This window comes from Neofelis nebulosa, chromosome 4, assembly GCF_028018385.1.
Source record: "Neofelis nebulosa isolate mNeoNeb1 chromosome 4, mNeoNeb1.pri, whole genome shotgun sequence".
In the NCBI taxonomy this organism is placed as follows: domain Eukaryota; kingdom Metazoa; phylum Chordata; class Mammalia; order Carnivora; family Felidae; genus Neofelis; species Neofelis nebulosa.
Window position 1 is genome coordinate 87,229,012 of NC_080785.1, and position 21,153 is coordinate 87,250,164.

General features: G+C 39.8%; 1 protein-coding gene across 12 annotated transcripts in view; it reads left to right on the forward strand.

The window, feature by feature from the left end:
- MAGI2 (membrane associated guanylate kinase, WW and PDZ domain containing 2) overlaps positions 1-21,153 on the forward strand; it is a 1,350,742-nt gene that overhangs the window by 1,174,822 nt on the left and 154,767 nt on the right. For 8 of the 12 annotated variants that reach the window (XM_058725276.1, XM_058725277.1, XM_058725285.1 and 5 more), the window contains 3 exons: positions 305-346; positions 7,373-7,464; positions 16,778-16,970. In XM_058725276.1, coding sequence (XP_058581259.1) covers positions 305-346; positions 7,373-7,464; positions 16,778-16,970 — 327 coding nt within the window. The remainder of the gene's footprint in view (positions 1-304; positions 347-7,372; positions 7,465-16,777; positions 16,971-21,153) is intronic. The other 4 variants (XM_058725278.1, XM_058725279.1, XM_058725281.1 and 1 more) reach the window with 1 other exon arrangement.

Consider the following 21,153-nt stretch of genomic DNA (forward strand, 5'->3'; position numbering starts at 1 on the left):
ATTCTTATGATGAGAATCAAAGCTTAGTTTTTGAAAATGAGGATTTTTTTTCATTCTGATCTAAAAGAATTCAAATTTTTCTATTTTGCATGCACATAAAAGAAATACATTTATAGATATATTCATATACATAAAACAGGGTATGTCCTGTCCACTAACTTCCATGGATCTTAGAGAAACAAAATCATTAAATTTGAGCACAAGGTTGGGGGTGAGTTATAACAGCAACAACAAAAAAAAGTAAAGATGAATTTTAAATTGCCATAAATGAATTTCGATTTTAATTCCCCATTTTCCCATCCAGAACAAGTGCCACCAAGGACCAGTTTCCGAATGGATTCCTCTGGCAAGTATTCTTCAGTACTCACAGTCCTGTGAGTGAAACGTCTTCCATTCTGTGTAACAAACCATTCCTCTGAGTAGTATCAGTTTATTAGTATATAATCACTGTGCTAATTTTAGTCACCCACATACACAAGTATTGAAGGTAGAGGACAAGTCCCATTAAGGTGGGTCTCACTGGCTGCCAAAGAAACAAACAAAAGACAAAGGAAAAGAGTCATATCTGTTCATTACTTTCATAAAATGCTTTAATAAAAGACTAGACTAAAAACCAGGTGCCAACAAAAGCCACTAAACTGACTAGATCATGCTGATACAGTAGCTTCTGGCCACAGGAAGCTTCTGGCACTTGAAATGTGGCTACTCTGAATTTGGATGTATGTAAAAATCCATACTGGATTCCAAAACTTAATATAAAGAGAAAAAATAGAAACATAATATCTCATTACTTTTTTATATTGATGAGTGCTTAAATGTTTTTGATATACCAGCTTAAAATCCATTATTAAAGTTGACTATATCTGCTTTTTAAAGCAGATCGTATTTGCTTTTTAAAATGGGCTACTGGGAAAGTTTAAATTACTTATGTAGCTTGCATTTTATTTATATTGGACCATGCTGGACTAGATAAATAGAAATAATGTAGAGTATCTGAAAAGATTTGCAATTTACATATTTCCAAAGAATTTATTGGAAATTTTGCTAATGTAGATGAAATTATTTTCACATAAACTAAATAGCTATATCAATTTAATTGTTTTAAACCATGCCAATTACAAAATGCTACATTTCAATGGAATTTTAAGTTAGAATAGAATATCATAATTCAAGAGCTTTCAGTAATAATTTACTTAAAAAGAGGGACATTTTTTTCAATCTAATGGTTCTGAAAATACATACCAATTTTGGTTTAGACTAAAATATTTAATGTTGCTATGGAAATGAAGGAGGAAAAGGAAGATTCAGATTTTTTTACTTTTAGGAAGTGGTTTGAACAGCTGCTTAGACCACTGGATTGAAAGCCAGAACACTGAAACAATTGCAGAAAAGAGTGTTTCATAATAATAGTACTATTTCAGGTCTGTGGGCTCACAGCATACATCTCTAGAGTATTTCCATGATGACAGCTCATTATCCATCTCAGCATGTTCTAACACCCCTTGGAGAATATATGTGCTTGAGATCATTTCATTCTGTAAGTTTCCATGTCATTTTTGGGGGGTATGTAGAAAATATGGAAGATGTTGCTTAGCACTTTGTCCTCAAATAATGTATAAAGTATTTGTTTAGCTTGGTCTGAAAATTTTTCTATGATTATTCTTATATATTGACTGTAAGGTCCTTGTAATTTTGAAAGAATATCTTTTGCCCAGAAGGAAAATGAGACCTAGTAATTACAGTTGCAAAATGAAAGTAGGATTTAATTTGAAATTCTAAATCTCTGTTTATTGGCCACAGCAAGTACATTTCTTGAAAATCTCAACTTCTGAATGTACTTTACTTAAAAACAAAAGAAGAAAGAGAAGAACCACGTAAAAGCATAGATTACCTTGATATATCTGCACAGTATTTCTACATTTCAAAAAATACACATTAGTTAAAAGAGAAAAGGCATAATACAGTTTGCCACCACGCAGTCCAAATTTTCAGGGAAAGAACCAATCCAAATATTTTGCTAAATGTGCATACAAGGTATCAAAATATTCTCGAAAATCATGACTCCAAAATAAATGGATCTCCCATACCACTTCTCACATTTAAAATATGTCCTTTATGAAATTATGTGTCATGATTTTTGACTCAGATATATTTAGCTTAATTATAAGGTATTTTTATTAACTTTAGCTGCCTATGATGCTTAGGTACAGAGGCAAAATTGATAGTTGGAAGTCCTAAACAATGTAATTATGAAACTAAGTGCTAACTCCATAGTAGAGTAATGCTGTGGTTTATCGAGTATACTAGATTGGTGAGTATCTTAAAACAATTAAATTCAAGAAACATTTATTTAGCAACTTCTACAGGCTGTGCATAATGAAATACAGTAGATGATAAATGTAATTATGCCATCATCAAAGAAAAATAATCATGAGAAACAATGCACCCGTAGTCAGGACTTTTGAATGGACTTCTCCCAAAGCCAAGAGAACCAGGGTGTGGAGTATCACAGAAATCACTTCCAGGAGAACTTTCCCTGTTTAGAAACAAAAGAAATCAGGGGGCATAAGGGATGCGTCAACAGTGTCAAATGAGGCACAGAAATCAGTAGGAATGTGGAAAGAGAAAATGACCATTTGATCTGGTCATTAGGATGTCATCGATGACCTTAGCGAGAGCAGTTTCAGAAATGCCAACACAGCTGGAGCCAGACTGGCAGGAGTAAGTCACAAATGAGAGACTGAAGATGGGGAAGTAAGACCCCACTAGAGATTACTCATCCAAAACAGAAATGGGTGGGACAAAGAGGTGTTTGGTATGGGGAAATCTGAGTTTATTTTACAGCTGAAGGAGAAAACCAAACCGAGTGGGAGTTGACTTCTACTAGAGCTAAAATGTGTCTGGCCACTTTTACATTACCAAAGGTATAAAGGAAAACAGTAAAGAGAAGGCATTCTTTTAAAGCAAAAATGTATTAGCTACCTATCTGGTAATATTAGATTCAAGCGATAGAAACGACTTAATTTCTATTTAACTCATTCTGTATCTGGAGTGTATTGAAAGTTCAGAAGCCAGGGACATATTTAACAACCATCTTTGATTCCTGATTCCTTCCTCAGCCTCTTTCCTAGGTCTCTTTACAAGGAAAAGCCAAACAACTAATGCTCTTTCCAGCAGGAAAAATTGAATGAATTCATTTTCTGTGCCAAACTGATAATAAGCCCATGGTATTTACATTTTAATTAAAACATGAAAGGGGATTCAAGTACCAAAATTTAATTGACATGTTTGCAGCATCCCATGTGCCAAATCAGTCCTTAAAAAATGCCATTCTTTGCATTTTTGAAGCTTGAATCCATTCATAAAATTAATCAGTTGTGTTCAGTTACCCATCCTTTTCCCTAAAACTGTGCACAAAGTCATGTCTTTCCAAAGCTAGACCAAGGATACAAACAGCTGTGAAGCTTCTGGAGTCTTAGTGAAAAATAAGAAAAGCAGTTTTTGAAATTCTGCTTTTCCCTATTATGAGGGAGTTTGTCCATATACCTGGATGTGGCCACCATTTGCTACTTTTAGTACTATTAGTTTTTTCAATATTAGTGGGATCCCAGGATAAGTTAGGACTTGTAAATTCCATCTGGGTAGTTTGCCACAGTGGTCAATGGAAAGTTACATCTGGGACAAATGTCTTAAGATGATTTACTTCATAATGCCTGAAGATCCTGGGACCCAGCTTCTAAGGGAAAAGCAACAGTGGCCAGAAATGGCCATTGAACACACATAGCCAAAGAGTATTCTGCCTCTCCCCAGTCTCAGCAATGCCTGAGAATACCCCTGACAGTTCTGCAAAAGGGGCTGAGGAAAAAGAAGGTAAACAAAGAGCACAGGAATAAAATAAACAAGAAAGCAGAAAGAAAAAAAAAGATGTCAGTGGGGCCATGTTTGAGTGACATCCAAAGTGACCCAGGTCCCACCAGGTGTCTACCAGACTCCTTCATCAAACAACCTTCCAGGTGCATGGTTAGCAAACCAACAGAAGAGAGAGGCGATGATTTTTAAATTCTGTCACAATGAGGTGAAGAGCTGGTCCCTGGATTTCTCTGCTTTAAGTTCTTGCATTAACGGGAGGAAAGGTAAATCATGACACAGTAATTTTAAATGTGCCGTCTGGCCAGAAGAGCAGCTAAAGGAAAGTATCAGAAACATCATAATCTATAAGATTATAAGAGAGCTAAAAAAGTAGGGGGAAGAAAAGAGTAATGTCTCTCAGCTTTGTGTATATAATTTTAGTTATTTTTTAAAACCAGACTTAAAAGGATGGGGAAGGCAGGGGAAGAAGCCAAAGAAAAATTACCTTTCTAAAAGCTCTTATTTTCCAAAAAAAAAAAAAAAAGTACTACTGCCTTAAGGCACAATCTGTCATTTAAACTTTTTTTCCACTTGACTCTTTCTCTAAAGTTTCTATGTCCTGCAGCCTCTCAGTCTATGTTCAAAATTAACAAAGAAATTTTTAAAAATCATGTCTGCTGGCATACGTCTCTAATGGGTCTCTCTGCCTGTGTCTACATGTTCATGTACCATGAAGCTAGCCATCTCTGTCTGGAAGAATGGAAGGTGCAGATGATACAGCTGGCACATAGCACCCCACATTTGAAATCAGAGCAGTCAGAGCAATAGTCAGGAGATCGTAATGTCACCAAACTGCACACAGAGAATAGGAGGAGGAGGATAAATGCCGGTCTCTCATCTGTTCTTCAAAGTTAAATAAAATTAACCAGCTAAAATCTATATTTTTTCTACTAAAAATAAGAGTCCTGAGTCATTCATTAAAGAAAAGCTTTCTGATTCCTCCAGGACTTACAGCATCCTCTGACACAAGACAACCCCCTTGTCCCCTGGCATGTCTCAAAATTCTGTTCCTGGGATTGCCATAATTTTGGCACTTTGGGCGGGGGGGGGGGGAGTTTTATTTAGCAAATAAAATGGATTGCATAGTAAACTGCTTTTAGAGTTCCTCGTGCAATATGGATTGATGCTGAAGCCATCAGAAGAACAATTTCCCACTTACCTTACTCACCAATGATGCAAAAATGAAAATATTTATAAGAGTAGGTGGAACGTTCTGATTATATAGTGTGTGTGTTCTCTTTGTATTTTTTATGGTCTCTATTTATCTTTCATATGATCTAGAGTCCTGTAAGTGTAAAATTACCTAGAGAAGAGATTACTGTGAACAATCGCATCATAAACAACTAAAGATTTCTAAAATCTTGGGCACTATCTGTCATCTTCCCATCTCCCCTTGCCTTTATCCTCCCTTGGGAGGAGTACCCATGCTTGCTATGATTTTAGAGGGCTATTCCACCTGCCTGGAGTCCCAAAGCCCCAAAGGAGCACACACTCCCAATATGAGATTTCATACATGATGTTGCAGACCCCAGGAATAAACTAAGTTCAAAAGCCAGTTGTGACTTGTAGAGTATAGGGCAAAGTTTTCATCTTCCTTTTGCCACCCAGCTGAATTCTTCTAAGTTCTCATCTTTCAAATATGAATGATAATACAATTTATAAAAGATGACTAATGGATGTGGAGGTCCAATTGGTTCATCTTTTTTGAGTTTTATATTAGTCATTGAATGGAAAGGACTTTGGTTATATGTGCATCTGCTCATGAGAGGGAATGAATGGTCATGGATTCTTGCACAGTATATACATATATACAAATGTACTTTGGGCTTGACTCAGTTTTGTTTTGTTTTTTGAGAACAATAGCACAATCAGCTTATGCTTACATTTCAGAAATGAATGAATTTCCTTTTGTATATAACTGGGAATGCATAGCCCATACTGGAGGACACCAGGGCAAGCCCAATATCATTGTGCCTTGTTTACTGGATCACTGCAGCAGCCCCACTTACTATAGAGCCTAGGAAAGATTTGCCTGGCCATCATTCACTGAGTCTGTCTCTCTCAACTCTGACTATTACTATATATCCAAGTAGGTCAGACACAGCTTCCTGTGCCACGAGGATCCTTCTCTGAAATCCCATCCCAATTTTCAAAACCATCCTGTGTAAGCAATTTAACTTAATACTTGATTCTGTAAGTTATAATACTTCCTTTAAACCATTAAGGCCTAGGATCACTAAATACTACTTTTTTTATTTTTTTAAATTGTATTTATTTATTTTGAGAGAGAGAGAGCATGCAAGCAAGAGTGGGGGGAGGGACAGAGAGCAAGGGAGAGAGAGAATCCAGCAGGCTCCATGCTGTCAGCACAGAGCCCAGTGTGGGGCTCAGTCCCACAAACTGTGAGATCATGACCTGGGCCAAAATCAAGAGTCGGCTGCTTAACTGACTGAGCCACACAGGCGCCCCAGGATCACTGAATACTTCTTAAGCAAAGGATGGCATTAATAAGTATTTCCCAAAGTTGCTAATCATTCATTGGCATCCTAACAATGGCCACAAAAGTATGTGCAACTCAGTTATGATGGAGACTTTACCCCCTTGAGAAGGATTCAAAGGCCCAAGGGTAAAGGGTAAGCATAAATACATCCTTCTTAAAAAATCAGAAGAGTTCTTATTGTTTTACTTTATATTTACTCTAAACTTGAAAAAATTGACATCCAGAGTGTCCCAGCTTATTTTTAAGTGCATTTCTGTTCTTTCAACTAACTGCAGAGAAGTATCTCTCTTCCAGTTTATTGTGGATATATTAGTGTAGTAGTAATAGTGAAGTCAGTAGTGAATCTCCTCGTGGCTTCCACATCTTAAAATGTTTGGGGAGATACGAGTTCACTCAAATGCCCAATACAGAAAAGTTTAAATTCTATCTTTTCTAATTTTTACCATTTAAAAAAAGACAAATAGGCATATGTTTGTATCTCCCCATCCCCAACACATACTAAATTGGATGCATCAAGACATGAGCAGATATTAGTAGATCACTAGGCAAGACTGTACCAGGTAGCTCCAGGATATTATCTTCTGCTCTCTCGGATTTCTGAAACGATCATTCTAGTCACAGTCAACATCCTCAGAGTGACAGCCAGTCTTTCTGAGAGCAATCTGAATGGTCTCAGGAAAATAAGGAATTATAAGACGATCATTTTTTTTTTTTCAGTCAGGAAATTTGTGTGTTCTTTCTGCCTATGGTAATACTCTTGTTTGGTCACTGTTAATCGAGAGACTACCTAATTTGGGAACATTTTGTCACCATATTTCTTTTTATCCTCAATGCTCTCCACCAACTCTAACAGCACTCTCATTAATCACATCCACGAAATTAATTTATCATCAGTGTGTTCAGTTTCTCAGGGAGTGGGGAGGGGACAGGATTCATCACTCAATGGGATCTCCTTTATGCCAGGTCCAGATTATAAGGAACTGGATGTTCACCTTCGCAGGATGGAGTCTGGATTTGGCTTCAGAATCCTCGGGGGGGATGAGCCTGGGCAGCCGGTAAGTTGAAACTTCTTTATTTCCACACTGTGGGCTATATATTTTATGTGTTTGTGCATCAGGGGAAATACCACCCACTATGACATCTAAAAGAAAATCTTCGAGGACTCAGGAAGAGTTTGAGGTTTGGTGTGTTTTTTTTCTTGCTGTTTAAGTTCTCAAAACATGTCAGTGTTTTCATGCCAATAAATCCTCATAAGTTAATGTACATACATTAAGAGGGGACATTACTCTCCTTAGAAGGGATTGAATTCCTCTTGGATATTTCAATTATTTAATTGTATTGGACCCCTGGTCACTCTGGACAGCACCCCATAGGTAAGCCATAGTATGACAGAAGGTACATGTGAAGAGGTGCCTTGGACCAGCAGAATTATGTATGTTTGCAATCCGGACTGCACAGGAGAGAAAACACAGGGATAAACAGAAGCAAAACCAGGCTCAATGCTGCAAAATCTCAGGCAGATTCAAACTAAGGGATTCCCGTGAGATGTTCACAAAGTGAACTTCAATGTTGGCACAACATTGGGAATTTGGGGAGGGCTCTGGAGAAATTACACACACACACACACACACACACACAGTCATTATACACCAGAGTAAAAGCAGAAAATAATATACAGAAAACATTGCAAAGCTAGATTAATGAGCATGTATCAAAATATCAGCCATAAAATATTCATTGTAAAAGATGTGTCTTAAATGGTACCCAATATGACTAAGTCAGATTCATGAGAGGTTTGAATAAATAACACCCCATTCCAGCTCAAGTGCCTTAACCCGATCCCAGCTCATGAAAGGGAGTTAAGCTGTAAGCCTCAGTTTCCTCATCTGTAAAATGAGGATTATAGTGCTCTCTCAATAGAGAGAAAGCTTTATGAGAAAAGATGTGAAAGTGAATTTACCAATGAGGGTTATCTGGACTTCCCTACTAGTGTTTTGAAGGAAGAGAGTGCCACGGTAAAATACAGGGCTCAAATAATTTTGGACTTTTATTTATCCAGAGATTAAGTTAAGGATCTCATATCATGGGTAGAAAGAACAAATCTCACTTACATTCTGCTCCCTTTCACAGACTTGTTCTCCTTCTATTTGCCACGTGGTTCTCAGTTTCTGAGGGATCCTCAGTCATCTGGTCAGGAGACATCCTCACTCTTCTCTATAATTCATCTTGCTTTATATAGACAGAACCAACAATAGTGTCCAGTTCCTTCACATATGTAAATATTTAGCCTCCTCACTTCCACAGGGTATTTGTCTGACTTAGCTTCCTTCAGGATTATTCTCTAACCTGCTCATATGTCTCCCTATTTAGTTTGATCAACAGGATTTAAAATTTCTCCTAAGCAGGGACTTCATATTTCCCTTTTTATTCTCCATTAGTGCCCTATGGATGAATGGTGTGCCATTAGCCAAACTGGAGGTCAAGGTCACAGTCCTCAAGAAAGCCAAGTCTGCCCCATATGCCTGACAACAACTGCAATAACTAAAAAGTCTAAGGGAAGAATGTCCCTCACTTCAGACACTAGCTGCAAATTTAAGCGTCCCATGGCCTCCTTCAGATTTGATAATTCACTAGAATAACTCATAGAACTCAGGAAAGTACTGTACTTATGATTAGTTTTATAGTGAAAGTGTACATATTAGGACCAACCAGAAATAAAGGGGGGGGGCACATAAGACAAAGTCTGGAAGGGTTCCACATGCAAAACCTCCATCATCCTCAAGGACAGGTTATCCTCCCAGCATGGATGCACAGAGGATTGCCAACCAGGGATGCTCACCCAAGTTTTGGTGTCCAGAGTTTTTATTGGAGTAGGAGTGACTGAGTCATTGAGGTGATTGAGCTCAATCTCTAGCCCCTCTCCTTCCCAGAGATCAGGTCGATGTCACAAGATTCAAAGGCCTGGTCCTCTAATTATGTGCCTATTCATTCTGGTATAGTCAGCCCCCACCCTAAGACTGTAGGCGTGGCTGGCTCCACCCTGAATCATCTTCTTTAGCATAAAGTAACAGGCACTCACCATGAGTCTCATTAGCATAAACTCTCAGGTTCAGTACAAGGGGTTCACCATGAACAACAAAGATACTCCTGTTGCAATAGTCTGAAGGTTACATTTCAGGAAAGGCCAGACCTCTGTTTGGGCTCAGACTAAATTCTTTATTGTACACCCATATGTTTAAAAGATACTAAATTAAGGAAGTAATGGCACTTTAAGTTGATCTTTATAGCATTGTGAGGGATACTGAGACTTTTGTAGAGCATTTAAGGGTAAATCCATTAGAATTCATTATACTTTTTCTAACATAATGCTTCAAACTTACCAACCCAAGGGGTCTCTGCCAGAAAGACGAGGTTCATATTTGTTCCAGAATGCACTGACTAACATACTTTTTTCCACTTACCAATCTGGGAATTCCTTGAAGGCAAGGACCATGTTTTGATGTGTCTATGTCTTCCAAGCCTAGCACAGAGCCTGGAATAATATATATTTGCTAAATGAAACTGAAGAGAGCCCTCTTCACCCAGCCAAATCATCACCTGAATGTCTCAGAAAAAAAAAATCTGGAATTTATATTTTCTAAGGCCTCTAGATCCTATGGGCTCTGTAGAATTAAAACGGCCTTGGGGCGCCTGGGTGGCGCAGTCGGTTAAGCGTCCGACTTCAGCCAGGTCACGATCTCGCGGTCCGTGAGTTCGAGCCCCGCGTCAGGCTCTGGGCTGATGGCTCGGAGACTGGAGCCTGTTTCCGATTCTGTGTCTCCTTCTCTCTCTGCCCCTCCCCCGTTCATGCTCTGTCTCTCTCTGTCCCAAAAATAAATAAAAAACGTTGAAAAAATAAAATAAAATAAAATAAAAATAAAAATAAAAAAATAAAACGGCCTAGTCCTGCATATAGAATTAAAACAGCCTAGTCCAGGGATGGTGTCCTGGTAACCCTACAACGTGCTTTGTTCAACCCAGTGCTTTAAAATTGTGGAAAAACAGCTAATTTCACATTTTTAAAAATTCAGATTTCCATAATTCCTTAAAAGATAGATCTAGCAACATTAGGCTTATCTTTCTCCACAACAACAACTGGCTGGAGCTATGTCGTGGTCCCTTTTAGACTGAACATGGCCACAGCTCCCAAGACCCCCTTTTGCCTGTGTTGCTCATTTAGTCTACTGTCTTTGAGATTCCCAACCCCAGAGGACTGGATTTAAAGGTGAATATTTTGTACCAAAGGAATCTTCAATCAGGGCCAGATCATGGTTTTTACAAGCCCTAAGCATTGAACATGGAAACATCAGTTTCCTTCCTTTATATATAAATACAAATAAGAGATTAAACTATGAAATGAATGTAAGGGAAATAATGTAAGCCCTAAGCATTGAACATGGAAACATCAGTTTCCTTCCTTTATATATAAATACAAATAAGAGATTAAACTATGAAATGAATGTAAGGGAAATAAAGTTCCAGCTCTTTCCATGATGTTTACTTACTTCAATATAGTCTTTGAAATGTAAAATTCTCACTTTGCTCGAACCTGTCCCCCGCACACACACAAGCTCATGGTTTGTCTGCTTTGCAGGTAAACTAGCACCACACTCAGGAAATATTTTCCTCAACAGTCTCTGCCTCCCCAGGGGGAGAAAGGACTGCATGACGGTTCACAGGGAAGGCCTGGTCTCAGCTGGCTCAAGAAGGGAAGAGTCTGGCTGAAATTTGCCTGGCACAGAAGCAATAGAATTGTTGCCCAAATGGAACACATGTTGCTTAAAATGAAGCTCAGGTGTGTTAATGCAGCCATGGTCACCACCTGGCCTCAGGACAGCTTTCCACCTAGTCAGTGCACTGGCTCCCAGATTCTCAACCCTTCTGAACATTGGCTTTGACTCCAGAGTCCTCTCTCCCATCCAGTGGGCAGGCATCCAGGATCTGTGATAAGCCTCCTCAGATGACATAGATTGCCTGTTATCCCCACTGGGTTTATTTAGATCTATTCTGGTTTATTCTTTCACTTGAATGATTTAAGACACACGCAGGCTGCGAGTTACAATTTTGACATTTAAGTCATTAAAGTAGAAGTCTAAATCTTCCTAAAGCAAGCAAAGCCAGAAAGTAATGCCCTAAAAAACCAGAATGTTGCACCTCAGAAAGATCATGTCAGGAAGAGTGACTCTACTGTAAAGATTTCCCATAAGCCTTTCCTTCCTGCTTTCCTCCATGGTTAAGCCCAGAGATAATATATAAACAAAATGTGCTGGCCTCATTTAATTGCTGATGTGCTACAAAAGAAGAGACTCATGAGGTGACTTGGTCCCCAGCCACAGGAGGTCTCATAAATTACATCAAACAGGTTTCTGCCTCCATATATATGAAATGGTACTGACATCTCAGGGTGCACATTAAACACGACAACATAGCTTTTGGCAAATAATGAACAGCAGGAGTCCAGCTCCAACAAAGCATATGGGCATTTTTTCCTGCAAGAGGAAATACGTTTCACAGTTAAATAACAATAGAAATAGAAAGAAATGAAAAATTGCCAGAAAGGAACAAAAATGAGATTTCCAGCTGTGAGCTGAAAAGAGATGGGAAGGCATCAAGGTGGAAAGACTTAGAAAATGCTGCAATGGAGAAAAACTGTTCGTAGAAAGAAAGAGGTAATGCTAGACATACTCCTTGGTCAGGGAGTCTGTGCAAACTTGTGGAGAAGTTTTGGAAGGCAAGAGCCTGAAATCTTCTGGCCACATTGTCAAGTTGTCCCAGGCTATAATTATTGCAGATCAGACCTACTGGGACTGGACTTGCATTAGGTAGAGCAGGAAGGAATTAAAGGAATTAAAAGGCCTGCACATATGATTTTGGTTTTGTTTGTTTCTTAGTTATTTGCTTGCATTTTCGTGTGTGTGTGTGTGTGTGTGTGTGTGTGTGTCTGTGTGTGTGTGTTTTCCCCTGGCTCACTGGGATTTCAGCCACTTGAATGTGAACCGCTATTATTTCATATCAAATACTCTGTTTTGTTCCATGCACTCATAGCCTGTAAGATAAAGTAGAGTTATGGAGTTATTATTGTGATTCTTTTGTTCTTTAGAGAAGTCACTTAGAAAGATAAGACCATGGGTCAGTTGTTTATGGGGTCAGGGGGAAATCTTTTTCGATCTCTTTGGCCACAAAGCTCTTCCTTCAGGGCCAAAGCACTAGAGACAAGATAAAGAACTCCTCCAAGTGCAATGAGAAAACTGATGAGTGGGTCTACACGGGCTGAAGGACCCAGTGAGGCTCGACAGAGGTGTGCGTGGTGTGAGACCAGTGTTGGTTGGGAAGGCTCAGGGGCCAGTGTAGCCCTTGGAAAGCAAGACTGGAAACAAAATGTAGCCTGATGGGCCGGTGAGCCCAGACCATGTGCTTGGGGTGAGGGAGTCCCTCAATAGACCTGCAGAGTGATCAGTGTGATGTGTCAAGGAGCTCAGGCCAGGCACTGGCAGGAGAGTCCTTCAGCAGACTTAGAAGTGACCAGTGAGACCATAGATCCCATAGCCATTGGACCAAGTGAGAATACTCAGAATCTCGTTAGTAGGAGTGTGACAGAGCTACAAACTGAAGCTTCCAGCCTCTCTTGGGAGCTTGTTAAACATGTGGAATCTCAGGTTCCACCCCAGGCCTGCAGAATCAGACTCTTGTGGGTAGTTCCCAACTCTGTGTTTTAATAAGCTCACCAGGTAATCGGTATGCACCCTAAAATGTTAGAACTACTTGATTAAAGGATCAGATGTCCCAAGGCATGTTCTCGACAGCCTAAGCATACGTTAGAATGTCTATACATTGAAAAGCTAGTATGAACTACAGTGCAAGAAGGAATCATAGATCATCTAGTCCCTGCAGTGACAGTGGCAGACAGGAAATAAACTAATAGAATGGCTGGAGCATACAAAACATATTTGAATTAAAAGGAAAAAAAAATAAGTTGTGTTTGTTGTTTTCCTGAATAGAGATACATAGAGCTAGCTCTGTATCTGCAGTGAAATATAATGCACAAAGGTGCAAAACAGCCAAAGGCGAAGGAACAACAGCCCCATGAGAGCCGGAAGCAGTGACAGTGTGTGTGGTCAGTCTCTCCCCAGCAAAGGCAGCAGTTACTGATGAATGGAGCGAATGTGACTAATGTATATAGCTAATGGGCATGCGACTCAGTGCCTGCTCCAGCACACCACGCTCAGTGCAATTCAAGCTTGTTTAATAGTTTATGTCAACCTCTGTTTGAAACAAGGTAGAGGATGGATTATATAACGTAGTTATGTAATAGTATATATGTATATAATAACAACATAATACTATACAATAAATTATATTGAAGTATTATGTTGAATATACCACTTATTTGGAAATAACCATGTAAGACTTGATAAAATGTCTTTGCTCAAATGTCGACTTCTCAGGGACGCCTGCCCTAACCAGCTCTCACACCACCACGGCCACATGACTGACACCCATCTACCATCCCAATCTGCTCTCTTTTTTCCACGGGACGTGCCTGCTAGCATGCAACATAATTTACACACTTACTACACACACTTCTCATTGTCTAACCATAAAAAAAGAAGTTCTATATGGTAGGGATTTGTATTTATTGTTCACTGATGAATTCCTAACACCTAGAAGGGCCCATGGGTTCAATAAATATTTGGTAGATAAATTAATCAGTAAGAAGGGTACTCATATCACAAAAATGCAGCTGAAAAGCATATGTTTTACTGGGATTTTTTTTTTAATGTTTATTTTTTGAAAGAGAGAGAGCATGAGTGGGGGAGGGGTGGGGGTGGAACAGGATCCCCAGAAGTCTCTGTGCCGACAGCAGAAAGCCAGATGCAGGGCTCAAATTCGTGAACCATGAGATCATGACTTGAGCCGAAGTCGGACACTTTAATGCTTAACCGACTGAGGCACCCCGGCTCCCCTACTGGGATTGTCCTTTTAATGGATGTTACTATACTAGTATCACCTAGTAACACAGAAGATAACTTCAAGAGTATCTTTATATCTTTGCTGTCTGCTTACAGCAAGGGAGGAATGGGAATTTTCCAATGTGACATTTTGGGTTGGTTTTTTTTTTTTTTTCCAAAGTGAAATTTTGTTTTTACTATTTTTATCGAGGGCCCAATTGCAGCCCTGGATCTCTCAGTTGTAACCTATATTTTGGCTCACTTTCATCAGTTAGAATCAGAACTATAGCTTAAAGTTGATAATTACCAGCCAAGGAGTTCATGAGCCATTTTTTCTCTGTAACTAGCTATAAACTCTCTCACTAAGGCATGTAGGAAATCTAAAGGTTGAAGCATTTTGAGGGACTAACCCAGCTAAATGCAGCTTTTCAAGGGGCTGTGGACAAACATAAACATTCATTTTAACTGGCTTTTGCACAAAGCACTTAGCAAATCTTTGAAGGACTTCTTAACAGGTTGAGTCTTATGAAGAATAGATTGGAACATCTTTAGAAAGAAACTCCTAAATTCAGGTTGGCATGACAATAAGGGAAATGGAGAATGTCAGAAGCGTGCCCGACTACTGGCCTATAGTAAATGGGTGCAGAGTGTCCTAGGGGAGGAACCACACTATGCAGCCAATCTAAGGGCAGGATACGTGTGGTTTTCCTTGCGATAGCACTAATGAATCACTGATCAGAGCACAAATAATTCCACATGGAAGGAAATCTACCCCCACCCCCTCCCCAGGAATAGGGGAAAAGCAGCTGTAGTCATAAAGGACTTTTTATTCCTATGGATAAAATTCAGTGGACGAAAGCTGTGAAGTCCTCAGGGAAAAGAGAATACTCTTCAGACTCTAATTTTCCATATACCTGAGAAGTCCTGGGCATTCAGACCTGGTTGCCATGTTAACAGGCCACACTGAGCAGTGTGACCAAGTAAGAATCTGTCTGCTTCCACACCTGAAGACCTGTAAGCCTGCAGATCACTTAACAGCAACTCTCCAAATTAGCTGGGATCCACAGATCAGCAATTTGGAAGAAATCATTGTGCCTGAAAGTCTATGAGCAAGGGATCATTTTATAAAGACTTAAAATAAAACTTAGACTACAGTCTCTGTAATATTATCAGGCTAAGGGTAACAACTGCCTTCAGAGCTGTATGGCTAAGCCACTTGGAAAAAGAAAAAGGATGTCCATTGTCCATGTATTGGAAAATTTATCGGTAGGTTAAATAGCAAAACTAAAATATTTAGTACTATGCCTTTTCAATGACAGAGAAAATAAAGCCTTGCTGATGGATACTAACCTAAATGTTTCAAATGGGAAGAGGGAAACCTTATGTTATGCCTTTTATTATGATTACTCGTTCAGGGAATTACAATTCACACGTTTCCCAGATATGTACCTCCCCATTTCCGGGTATGATAGTCACCTAAGCATCAGAAGTATTTCCAGTGACAGGCAGAACCCGGGGTGTTCTTTGTGCAGGGGACAATGCTCTAAGGAAGTATTCAAAGGAATGGAGCAAAAACTGGAAGGAGGTTTGACTGAGACTTTTCTAAAATCAAATGGCCAGAAAAGCCAACTACGACTTTTGCTTTGTTTTTATTTTATTTTCCCCTTATCTCCAGCCTTTCAAAGCAAAGCAAAAAACAAAAACATTTTGAACCTGTATCAGTTTCATAATATGCACAAGCAGCTAGTTTCCCTGACATTTTTGGAGCACTCAGTATCTGCCTCAAGCAAAGTTAAATGCGTCATGTGCATCATTTCATTCAATTCTCCCAACAACTCTGTAAAGTAGCCCCCATTACTTTACTTCCCCATTTTGCATGTGAAGAAACTGAGGCTCACAGAGGTTAAGACTTGCCCAAGGCCACACAAATAAGAAGTGGAACCAAGATTCAATCCCCAACTTGTTTCATGAACGGTAGCTAATAACATCGGGTTATTTGGGGTTAGAATTTTCCTTAAGGGTGATGACTAGTGGGCCAGGAAGCAAATGCAGCAAGTTCAAAATGTTAATTTCTCTAGGAGTTAGCAAACTGGAAGAGTAAGAAAGAAACCCTGCAGCCCCTCATTTTTCAGTTTTCAAGTACATGCTCAGGTTTGGAGTAAGGGGTAGAAGGTGGAAATAAAACTTTACACCAAGTTGTACATATATATAAAGAAATTAGATCTATAAATGATATTATTACCTATTACTATAATTACTATCAGTTACTATCATCTATTGTCTATTATTACTATGTATTTACATAAAGAAATTATATATACATAGATATGGGAGGAAAAGTTGAAATGTAAATATCCTTCCCTTCTCACCGCGTCTCTAGATTTTGATTGGCGCTGTCATTGCCATGGGTTCAGCCGACAGAGACGGCCGCCTACACCCAGGAGACGAGCTGGTCTATGTCGACGGGATTCCAGTGGCTGGCAAGACCCACCGCTATGTCATCGACCTTATGCACCATGCAGCTCGGAACGGGCAGGTCAACCTCACTGTGAGAAGGAAGGTGCTATGTGGAGGTGTGTGACTAAAGCCAGCGGTTAGGGTTGGGGATTAGGTGCTGAAATGCTTTTGTGGGACAGGGTAAGGACACTTGAAACCAAATTTTAAGTCAGTGTCTATTTTACACACGGAAAAAAGTCACCCTAGATATTCGAAATGTAACTGTGATTTTGAAAGTGCAGATTTTCACCCCAGTAGTATAATTCCAAGCAGTCTTTCAAGCCTATGTTTTCAGTGTAGTCATTAAAAATTTCTAGCAAAGCCTGGGGCTAATTTGAGATGTGTATGCTCTTTGCTCTTTGGTGGATGCTCGTTATAAAAGGAACATTACAGCAGTGAAAAAACACAGCTTTTGAAAATGTTCCTCATTGTGTTTACAAAGGAAGAACCACAGCATTTTGATACCATAATAAGGCAACTAGGATGGAAAATTAGCCTCCGTTGTAGAGCCTGATAAAAGGTAACAATAAAACTATGACAAAAATACAGTGGTACGTCACTCTTAGAAAACGCAATTCATTTAATTCCAAACTTATGAAACCGATCAATCAGAAGCAGTTATTCCCTTTACAACCATGTCTCAGCTTCATAAAAGAACACACCAAAGACTTAACTTTCAACAGTCACTCTTCACACTCATAACAGGATTCAGTTCATCTCTCTCCACCATCTCAGTCCCCCCAAAAAAGATTTATATTTTTATGAATATGTCTGTTACAAACATCAACTATTTTTTGTAATCTAAGCACTCAGTACTGTTGGGAATGGGGTCCCAAATTGCCTGTGCTTTGTCCTGTGAATTGCAAGAGGAACAGCACCGATGATGTTCTGTCACCTTCTGCTCTCGTGGCCACCGGCCTCTCTGCTCAGCCCCTTGGCCCTCCTCAGAGAGATTAGGAGGGACCTGAGTGGCGTGAGCTCACTCATGTTTACAGATGAGGAAACCGAGGCCCAGAGGTTCAGTAGCTTCCCCGAAGTCTTCAGCAAGTCAGTGATAATGCAGAGGCTCTTGGCTCCCCAGCCAGTGCTTGTTGCCACCTCAGGCCCCTGCCCCCCCCACCCCCAGTGAATTCAAAGACGCGAGACCAACCTTTAGCAAATGGCACTCGGTAACATAAGGAGTCTTCCATATGTGTTATTACTATAACACATCTGAATTTTAAAAAGTGGTGGGGGGACACCAACTAATCACAAGCTGTGAATGACTAGGGAAGATAAGACAGTAATTGAACTAAAAGTCCCCGTTTCTATTCAAGTCTTCTAAAAACTAGACTTTGATCAAGGGCAATCATTTAAAAGGGCAAGTCAGAAGAATTGTCAGCCCTCACCAGTAGAGACTGCTATATATCTTGTATGGTATGGAAGTTTTGCTATGAAATGACATTCATCTTCAGAAATTCATGGCATACCACTTGACCCAAAGAAGTAAAACACCTTGAATTATGCCGTATCCTTGGGCAAGATGCCAGGAGGATGACAGTGTTTGCTTGGTTAACATTTAACTGTCTCTCTCACTAAGAGTGATTTTTAATAAAAAGTTTGCTGAGCTATATGTTCTGTGACCCAAAGATAAATTTTTAAAAGATACCTGATTTACAAGGAAATATACTGCAAAGTGCAAAACTGATGCACCAACATAATTTCATGCTCCCCTTGCCACCAGCTGATTGTGGCAAATTAAATTTTGTTCTAATCAACCCAAGCTATTGGAGTGTATGCCAAATGCTGCAAAAATGTATTCTTGCAATTTGCAGATCATGTGACTTTTGTGAAGATGCTCCTTGCTGCAGTTCTTACCAACTCTACTCATTAGGCTTTCGAGTGCATTTCAAGTGCATTTAATTTTTGAAAATGCTCTGCTGCAGACTGCTCATTCACACCAGGAGAGTTTGCAAGTTAATTTGGCTCGCTCTTCCTTGAAAGCTTCATCAGTATTGAAAATGATTAAGTTCAGGAAAGGATACTCTGATAGTAAAGTAAATGCCTAGAAATAGGTTGGAACAGATTTTTTAAAAGCATAGGAAGACAGCCTTTCCTCAGAGCTGTTGTTTCTCCAACAGCAAGAAGGGACAGCTACAAATGGATATGACAGTGGAGATGCCTTTTCAAGGGCTGTTATCATTATTATTATGCTTTCCTAAGCAAAAGCAGTGGGAGGTGCAAGCCTGGCTTTCCCTTCAGAGCTGAAGGGAAGTGAGCAATCAGCTTGTGAAGAGACAGATGAGTGAATGAGAAGAGGGGCAGATTTTTCCCTTCCTGCCTAAAGAGAGTGGAGGTATCAGGGGCTAGGAAGAGGAGAGGTCATAAGGGTTAAAGCCTTTAGCGTTATGCTTGCCTCGGCTTATACAAATGTCCTGCCCCTCCTCAGAAGATGCCGGGCACTGGCTCCAAGTTCACGCTCAAGAGAAAACCACATCTATTTGGAGAGACACCAACTGGTTAATGACATTGGCCAGAAATTAAAGTAACAAAAAACCTGCAGCACATATTAAAATATATTTAAAGTGTACACACGAAAGATAGAAAGGCAGAGTTTTCAATGAGCTAGATCCTCAAAAAGGAGAAATTGTGGAGTAAATGAAGAAACATCCAGTAATGCATCCAGTTTTATTTACCAGATAATTATACCACAGATCTTGCACTTTAAACTAGTTTTGAAAGATATCTTGTCTATGCCACCAGCTCCGGTGTTTAGCTGTTGTGTTTTTTTCCAAGGATAGTAGAAGAGTGGCTTTATTACACTGGAAGTACAAATATTTATATGTTTAGTAGCTCCGCTTTGAGACGTTCAACCTAATGACAAATTATTTTGAATACACATTATTCGTCTGAGAGAAGGGTGTCTCTGAGGAATTTCCTAACGTGTCACTCTAGAATTGATGTGAAAGAACGTTTTATGACTTAATCAAAACATGTTAGAGTCCGTCTTAAAGCTATCCATCAGTCTCTTTTCTCTAACATCCAAGGCAAAGTCTAATGTTTGGCTTAATGCCGAGAAAAGGAAGGTTTCCTTGGAAGCTGGGTGAAAAGTTTAGCCATTGTTTAGGATGCCAATGGATTCCCCGGTCATGGTTACTACACTTTTTGTGAATTCTAAATGCATTTGCTTCTTCTTTGTCTATGAGCATGTCACCGTTTAAATAAGTTGTCTGCTTTGAAGAGTATAGAGGAGGAGTGCACAAACTGAAATGTCTGCAGGCAGGCCTGCCCCTAGCATTGACAGGGCACAGCCCCCCTGCTCCAGCAGGCCCCATAGGGTACACATACATGGGGACACTCCAGCCTGTGCAAGCATACCCCATGCCTCAGCCACATTTCAAGACAAGACAAGACAAGACGTGTACAGTGCTGCCATCCTTCTGAGGTCCTGAGAAGAGGCCCAGGCACATTCTGGAATCAGACAAGGTCAATTGGTTACAGAACCCTAGAGTCCTGGTACCCAGAGTGTGATCTGGAAGGGGAACAAGGGCTCCAGTTGAACAAGTCCCTTTGGCTCTGCATACTCCTCACTCTACGAGTAAATGAGTAACTCAGGAATCTGCAGGAGACACTGGGGGGTAGGGGGGAGGTGGTCGGCACTGGGGCGACTTGCAAACGCAGACCCTGTGAAGGCAGCCACCACTACCCAGCGCTAGCTGATAATTGTTAGATATTTCAAGAGAAACCAGAAATCTGTATTTCTGTAAAAATCTCTCTTTTTGAAAACATTGGCAACCAGTTTTAACAATTACTAAGCAAAGGATAGACCAGCACTGAACCTAAATAACAGATGGGTCTGGAGGCCAGGAGCAGTCCCTGGCCAGCAGTTGACTGTTCTCATGGAAACTGCCTCACCTGGAAGACGTTGCCAACAATTGCTGCCTTCCCAAATGGGGACCTCTTCCAGTCAGCTCAGTGATGATTTCCAGTATGACCAAAGCTCAAGCTAAAAATTAATTATTTGGCTTGAGTAGATACTAATTGACTGAATTCTGTATACCCATTTGTGTGTGGGCCAGAAGGATGAGTCAGAGATGCTGGAAGTGAGTGAATTAAAAAAAAATGCACATGGTATTTGGTCACTTTGTGACATTCACTGTATTATTCTAAAACAATGCTATCCATACCCTATACCAGAAAGGATTGTTGGCAAGAAGATAGTCTCATTTGGATCTAGAACCAGCTGAGTAGAAAAATAACACAGAATCGGTTCTATCCTTC